The following is an 8,336-nucleotide window of genomic DNA, read 5'->3' as shown; positions in this document are numbered from 1 at the left end:
ACACTAGATTTTGGGCATATTTTGGTCTGTTAGAAGAAAGTGCCTCCCAAAATTTTAAAGAAAGAAAAACTTATATATGTATAAAAATAAGGGTTGATATGATGAAGGGATGGAATATGACTGTAAAGATGAAAATTATAAAAAATTTTATAAAAGGAATTGATAAGAAGTTGTTTGAAAATAGGAAGAAGAGGATTTAAAAAAAAAGAAAAAAGGAGAGAATGATCAGGCAGGAGAGTAGAACAAAACCATACACTAGAGATTTAGGGTATATTTTAATCTGTTAGAAGAAACTATCTCAAAATTTTAAAGAGAGAACAACTTATATATATATGCCAAAAATAAGGGTAACTACTATGAAGGGATAGAATATGACTCTAAAAATGAAAAATAAAAATGTTTTTTAAAAAGGGGATTGATAAGATGTTGGTTGAAAAAGGGAAAAAGAAAAATTCAAAAAAAAAAAAGTTAAAAAAAATTAACTTTGAAAGACTAAAGAAGGAATCATGGTAAAAAAGCCATGGATTCTATGTGCACTATTCCCCTAGTTCTGGAGTTCTGCCATTCTCATTGATAGGTAAACTTGATCTTGGCTGACTGTTCTCGTTGATCTTCTGGGGGAGGGGCCTGTTGCTGTGGTTCCCCACTGTCTTTGCCGGAGGCGGAATTTCCCACCCTTGCAGGGTCCAGGCTAAGTAATCTGCTCAGGTTTGCTCTCAGGAGCTTTTGTTCCCTGCAGGCTCTCCGTACAGCTGTGGAGGCCGAGAGTGAAAATGGTGGCCTCCCAATCTCCGCCCTGGAGGAGCCATGAACTCGGGGCCCCGCCCTCAGTGAGCCCCCAGAGAAAAGCAGTCAATCACTCCCGTCTCCCCAGTCTCCGGCCGCACTCCGTGCTCACCCGGCCTGTGACCGAGCGTTTCTATCTCTGGCACCCGACTGGGTGTGGAGTCTCCAAACCCAGCAGATCTCTGTGGTGTGCTCCCGCGCCGCTCCTCCCCGGGGGAGGAAGGAGAGTCTCCCTGGATCTGCTGCTTGTTGGGTCCCTGCTTCCAGAAAGTGGTCGCTTTTCTGTTCAGAGAGTTGTTGGTATTCTTTTCTTTGATCTCCTGTTGAGTTTGTAGGTGTTCAGAATGGTTTGATCCCTATCCAGCTGAATTCCTGAGACCAGGTGAAATCCAGGTCTCCTACTCCTCCGCCATCTTGCTCCGCCCCCAGTAAAGGTGAAGTCTTAACTGACGGAGACAGAGTTCTTGAATTCTCTTCCTTTTTTTTTTTTTTTAAAATTGGAGATGACTTTGAATGATTTAAGAATTAATATTAAAAGAGGATTTTCCTGGAAAAGACTTGGAGTAGCTTTTTTGCTCTTTTTGGTTCTAGAATTTTAAACCAAGGTCATTGAAATTTAGAAAAAGACAGTAAATGGTCTATATTTAGGACATAAAAGATTGTGTAGTTTCTAAAGTGTGAATACATTTTTTGTCATGCATTTAAACAAGGTGTGAATGAAAATTAATATGTAGAATGCATGCCTTTCCTGAATATTTATAGATTTTGGGTACAATTGCTATAATATTGAAAATATTTTTCTGTTGTGCATTTTGTTGACTGGTATTATTGGTATTTCTCAATTTTCCTTTAGAAAATATTTTATTTTATTTATTTTTAAAATTTTTATTTTTTAAAGATTTTATTTATTTATTAGAGAGAGAGAGCATGAGAATGGGGAGGGTCAGAGGGAGAAGCAGACTCCCTGCTGAGCAGGGAGCCTGATGCAGGACTCGATCCCGGGACCCTGGGATCATGACGCGAGCTGAAGGCAGTTGCTTAGCCAACTGAGCCACCCAGGCGCACTGGGAAGTATTTTAAAATGCGTATTGTGTCACCCTTAGTGAGAAATGGCCCAAGCAGCAATGGCAGTCAGTGGCAATCTACCTCAGTAGTATAACATCCTTGAAATGTGATCTAAGAGAGGCTTAGGAAACTGGGTTGGAGGGTTAATAAGGTGCCAGTGAAAGTCTTGGCAAAGCCAAAAATTTACAGATGAAGCCAAATTCAGAAACTATAGTATAGTTAACCATCAGGTTTCAGAGTGTGGGTTCTTGATATGTTTTTTCATGCTTTTACCCTATCTCCCCACCCTTCCCCCAAACTTACTCTTAGGTTACAGATAGCTAACCCTATTCCAGATGTGCTTGGTGGACTAGCAGCATCAGCATCACCGTTAGTTTGTTGGAAATGCAGAATCTTAGCCTCTCTCGACTGACCAAATTAGAATCTCCATTTTAACAAGGTCCTCTGATGATGTGCAAACACGTTAAAGTTTGACAAGTACCGCACTCACAGATTGGTCAGAATGGAGGTAGATCTCAGTGAGAACAGGCATTATTATCAAGTGAAGAAGACTATGGGCAGGATAAACAGCAACTTTAAAGAAATCAACAAAAACAAAGGTAAGCGTCGCTCAGCCATTTAGAGAATGTAGAACAGAAATAGTAAACAGATTTTATTGGTGTGTTTACTCTAATCCTCTGGTAATGGCTGCCAAGAACACTGTATTATGAGAAAGAGAGTGAGATTAACAGAGATATCTGCCAAGGGCTTGAGCACTGGAATGATATATATTTGCCATCTTTGGTTTTGAAGATTGTTGGATCATTATACATTCTTATAAGACCCATCATGTATCCCCCCGCCCCGCACCTCCTGTGTTTTATTTTGGTATAGATGAATACAACTGTTCCTTGGTTCTCTAGGCATCTTTTGTTACAGTAGTTAATATATATAAGTGAAAATTTTACTTTTTTCATTAAGGAAATCAGCCATGTTTCCTAGAAATACACTGTATTCCCCCGCCCCCCCCCATTCCCTTAGCATTGGCTGGATTTTCCCCAGTGTTATATTATTTTGTAAGTAAGATTTAATCCCCTCTTATCTATTATCTAGTTTTGTCATCTTAGATTGCTTAACCTTGCCACTTCTCAGTTTTCTCATCTGAAAAAAAAAAAGAGAGAGAGAATGTTGGACTTGATCTGTCTCTTTCTGTTCTTAAAATTCTGTGGATTTATGTTTCCTTTTGCCATCTGAAAAAAGGAATAGATCTATAGGGATTCTGCCCAATTTAAACGCTGCATATAAGGAATACAGGATTTTTTATTGATGATTTTATTTCATGATCTTTCTTTGTTCATTTCTCTGATCTTAAACTTTTATAGATGGTTAAAGTGGAAAGAGAACTTTAATGATCACTTTGCCTTTGGTCTTTCCTCATTACAATTTCACCATTCCCATCTTTGCAGAAGTAACCTTACTAAATCACTGTTTTCTTTGGGTTGTTTCTCATACAAAAACTTGTATTCTAAACTCTGGAGAATATGGTCCAGACCTGGCATTCAAGGCCTATGAAAACTGACCGATCCTAAGTGCATAATTTTATTTTCCTTTGTTCTACAATGTGAACATTTTTTCCCCACCAGGCCAGTTTCCTTCCAATCCTATATATAATATCCTTTTCCTAACCTAATTTCAATGTAGCATTTAAAATCCTTTTTAGTTCCACTTGTTTCTGAGGCTACAGTTTATCATATACGAACTAGTGACTTATCTCTATTGTCTTGTATTTTTAAAAACTGTTTTGTTGTCATTTAATTTTTAATGTTTTTGGCTTATCTCCCCAAATAAATTATAAACTTCTTGAAGCTAGGGGATCCTGCTTTTTGATGGTTTTTGTTCTTTTCAGTTATAATGTCGGCATGCAATCAGTATTCACTGAAAGGTGCAGGAGAGATTTTACAGTTTGCTATCTTTGTTGTTGAGATTGCTACAGTGAACCAAAACCTTATTTTGGAAATGGAAAGATCCAATGACATCAGTGAGTAAGAAGGTATAAGGTAGAAATGGGAGATAGGGGGCACCTGGGTGGCTCAGTTAAGCGTCCAACTTTTGATCTCAGCTCTGGTCTTGATCCCAGGGTGGGGAGTTCAAGCCCTGCATTAGGCTCCATGCCGGGTGGCTCAGTCAGTTAAGTGTCCAACTCTTGATTGATCTCAGCTCAGGTCATGATTTCAGGGTCATGAGTTCAAGCCCTGTGTTGGGCTCCATGCTGGGTTGGGGCCTACTTAAAAAAATTTAAATAAATAAATAAATAGGAGATAGGGATGTTAGATTCATTTGGCCATATTTTTAAAGATAAATGTAATGAATAAATTATCATTTGAGGTATTCTTTTCCCCTATAACTTTTCCTCAACACTTCTCTTAACCAAAAATCACAAGCAGCTCTTATTCTTCCTTGATAATAGAATAGGGGAAGATGAATTTTTATTTATTTTTTTAAATTTTTTTTAAAGATTTTATTTATTTATTCATGAGAGACAGAGAGAGAGAGAGGCAGAGGCAGAGGGAGAAGCAGGCTCCCCGCAGAGCAGGGAGCCTGATGTGGGACTCGATCCCAGGACCCTGGGATCATGACCTGAGCCGAAGGCAGACGCTTAACCGACTGAGCCACCCAGGCGTCCCGGAAGATGAATTTTTAATTATCAGAATGTGTTGTGGAGTAGAATAACTGCAAACAATACAATAAGAAGTTGGGGCACACCGAAGTTAGTCCTTGCTTGCTAAACCTAAAAACAAACAGAAATTTGAAAGTGATTAGAATTGTTGCTGTTAGAAAATTTCACAAATGATAATTTTCCCAGCTGTAAATGACACCTGATTTATCTGTGTTACCTCTTTCTCATGTTTTCCTCCTCTCTTCCTCCTTCCTGTCTTTTCTTCTCTCCTTCCAACTGACACGCTAGGAGCTGTATGAAGATGACTAAGGTGTATTTTCTGTTCTCAGGGAGCTCCGTGTCTAGTGATACAGGCCTGCACAAGGACTTGAAGTATCAAAAGTGGTATCTCAGTAACTGTTAATCATGACATTTCATTAACCAGGCTATTTATCTTCCATTCATGGGGAGAATAGTGTTTCCTGTATATTCTGATAGACTTCTGACAACAAACAGGTCTGCTTTGAGGCTACATTAAAGGCATTGTGTCTCCTGTCATCCTTTGCAGCATTACCATTTTACTATACAGATTAATATAACATTGCCTTCTGGTTGTAAATGCCAAATGGAGGTGTCTTTGGAGTTTATTTCGACTAAAGTCATACTTTACTGATAGGGAAAAACTAAGACCACGGGCTGGGGAGTTAGGATTATTCTTTTATCATATCTGGTCCTGAAATATCCTTTCCCGTTTTCATTGATCTTTTCTGTAGCCAACAGACCTAGTTTTTCCACATAACGCATGTTCAAATATTAAAACAAAATTGTTTTCTCCTGTAAATCATCTCTTTTCTAGGCTTAAACAACCTCGGTTGTAACAATTATTGGTTATATGATGGAGTTTCTTAATTTCTCACTGTTATTGACAGTTCTTCTGGTTAACCTTGGATCTGCCAGTCCCCTTAAAATACATAGTATATATTTATGAAGTAACATTAAAGGACTATAGTTTCACGCCGAGAGAGAATGACTTGTGTTGCCTCTTTCCCCAAGTTTATCGATAATTACATTGTTTTTTTAGTACTCCACCTCTGAATTACTCTTGAGCCATCTGGGGTAAACATAAGGCTGTGATTCATGGTTGGCTCAGTTTTCCATTTGTTACAAAGTTTCATTATAGCTGTACAGTTTTGAGTTGAATTATTGGTCTAGAAACTATACCAGCTTATTATTTTTTCTTTTTAAAATTTTGTTTTCAATGTTATCATGATTTATTTACTTGAAACTTTTTTCTTGCTTTTTCTTTTTGATTTTATTATTTTTTTTATTTTACATTACAGACAAACAGAAACTTCCTCCTTTCATCTTTCCATTCTCTGACTTACGATACATTTAGTTTCCTTTGGCCTGGCATTTGCTTCAGCAGGCAGTCTTCCTTCAAGTACCTCCCTGATTGATGTATAATCTTTGATATCTTCCATTAGCCTCCAGGATCACTAAGTTCAAGGCCCCCTTGGAACCTAAGGAGCCCTGCCGAGGAGCTGAAGGCCTTCAGAGTCCTTGGGGTGATTGACAAGGTAATTCTTCAGTGTCTCTTCAAGAGTTCAGTCATAAATCGACTGCATGCTGACATTATGTCTTTGAAGCTCTGGATCTTAAGGATATGAAACAAAAGGAGAAAATGACTCAAATGCATCTGCACTTTAAAATAACAAAAGCAGAAGAGAAAAAGCTTTTATCTAAGCAATTCATGTAAGGTCATGCAAAATATATTTGAGCTAAAGGAGAAGATGCATATTTGTTGGCATTCAAGTTGAGTAAGGGTTTGGTTTTATGAACCTGTTAGAGCAGGGTAAAGATACACTTTTTGTTAGTTAAAAGACTTGTTAGTAATTTTCAGCATTAACTGGTATAGTCAATCTAATGATCAAATAGAAAAATGGCACTCTCCTAAGAACTACCATTTACTGAGTACCTACTATGTATCAGGCCATCTATTAGGCATATCATATAAAACAACTTGTTTAGTCCTTCCCGCAACCCTGCTTTTCCCATCATGGTAGGAAAGTGATAGTTAGAACAGGGTAAGTAACTTGCCCAGAAGTCACATAGCTAGTTTAGGGTAGTACTGGAATTCAAACCTAGATCTTTGTGAATCCAAAGCATTTTTTTTTCCTAGTACACCAACCCTCACCCCCCCACCTTTATACACACATACTTTTGTATCTGGAATAAAAATAAAGAGATAACAGAGATATCTGCTTTTGAGTTTCCCCAAATTTGGTGACATCTCAGATATGCTAAAAATTCACAATACTGGCTGAGAGCTTACAAGTGTAATTTAAAAACCATACACAGTAAACCATGTTTTAAATGTATTTATCAACCACCACCTTACCTTTCAGAGTAAAAGAAAATGCTTTATTTAGTATTAAGGTATAAATTTAGGTCTTCTTTTTATATTAACCACCTTTTATGAAGCACCTTACTGCTCGTTTGTAATTTACTGTTCATTGAGTACTTCTTACGTTCTAAAATATGCATGTGATTTGTTGCTAAAACTAAACATAAACAGTATATCTCAGGCAATTTAGACAGGAACTAATGGTTTGCGATATTCTGAAGGGAATGTTAGGTTGGATATTACATGAAGTTCTCAGTGTCTTATTAAATCTTATAAGTATCATTTTTCTCAAATTCGTATAACTGAATTTTGACTTAAAGAATTCTAAGCAGTAGTACTTTTCAGCCTGAAACATTTCTTTAACCATGTTTTTCCTAGCTTTTCCAGTTTGGAGAACATTGTATTTGAGAGTACAGGGAAGCAAAATAGGAACTGACTAGTTCCCAGGTTCTTGGATTTCTGTATGAGCAAATACACTTTTTTGATGTACAGAGTCTGTTCCCTCTCTTTGATGTATTTATTTTGATAAAGCATGACCTTTCATTGATATGCTCTAATCATGAGTAAGTCACCTTGAAGTCCTGGTAATATCTATGAGTCTCACAGGTTTATCCAAACAAGCACTTTCAGCAGTGGAGGAATTCTTAAATTCTGTGTTGAGGCACAATTTGCCACTGTCTTTATTCTGTTAACCTGGGAAATATGCTGAGAAGGTGTTGAGAAGGTGACATTTAACTTTCTAAGTAGAGATAAGGAATATGTATTTGGGAATTAATAAGCTTTGCAAATAATCTTTTAAAATTTACAACAGAGTCACTCTTTATAAAAAAAATTACTAGATTTTTAAAAATTTGAATTATTTTAAGATAAATTCTTTTCCATTTGGGTTTCAGAAACTGGAACTTTGGAAGAACAGTGTTGAATACATTGAAACGGCTAGCAGATACACAGGATATATTAATCTAAGCCTGTACAGACCACAGTTTCTCTGATTCTGTTTCATTGCAGTATTTGTTCTTTATGAGTTATTTTGAATGTTATTGTTTGTAAACTTAGGAAAATAAAATGTCCCTAGGAATAGTATTTTACAGACTTTTAAATAGAAAGTAAATCAAATCTGTTCATCAATATCTAGACCGTAAGCTCCATGAGAACAAGATCTTGTCTTTCTTGTTCTCTGTATTCTCAGTGCCTAGAATCATGCTTAACACATAATGGGTGCTTGATAAATATTTGTTGAAGGAATAAATTGAAACTTGAATAATTTTAAATATATCATATATAGAGTGACACCTACTGGTATAATGTGAGACTGTTCCCTAGTACCATTGCTCAAGACACCCAGAGAAATAATAATTCCATTGCTGTATCTTGGTCTAGTATTCAAAGGGAAATAAATGACTTTTTCTTCTTCAACTGGGATAACAAAATCCTTCATTAACATAT

General features: G+C 36.8%; 1 protein-coding gene across 13 annotated transcripts in view; it reads left to right on the top strand.

Moving 5' to 3' along the window:
• RPS6KC1 (ribosomal protein S6 kinase C1) overlaps window positions 1–8,336 on the top strand; it is a 319,037-nt gene that overhangs the window by 94,715 nt on the left and 215,986 nt on the right. For 10 of the 13 annotated variants that reach the window (XM_081824820.1, XM_081824821.1, XM_081824817.1 and 7 more), the window contains one exon: window positions 5,971–6,063. The exons of the other annotated variants lie outside the window; for them this stretch is intronic. In XM_081824820.1, the coding sequence (XP_081680946.1) occupies window positions 5,971–6,063 (93 nt within the window). The remainder of the gene's footprint in view (window positions 1–5,970; window positions 6,064–8,336) is intronic. 13 annotated transcript variants of the gene reach the window in all.

The sequence above is a fragment of the Leptonychotes weddellii genome, chromosome 6 (genome assembly GCF_054177405.1).
Source record: "Leptonychotes weddellii isolate Sample4059 chromosome 6, ASM5417740v2, whole genome shotgun sequence".
Lineage (NCBI taxonomy): Eukaryota > Metazoa > Chordata > Mammalia > Carnivora > Phocidae > Leptonychotes > Leptonychotes weddellii.
Note: the sequence above shows the minus strand (reverse complement) of the source record. Positions and strands in the feature narration are given on the sequence as shown.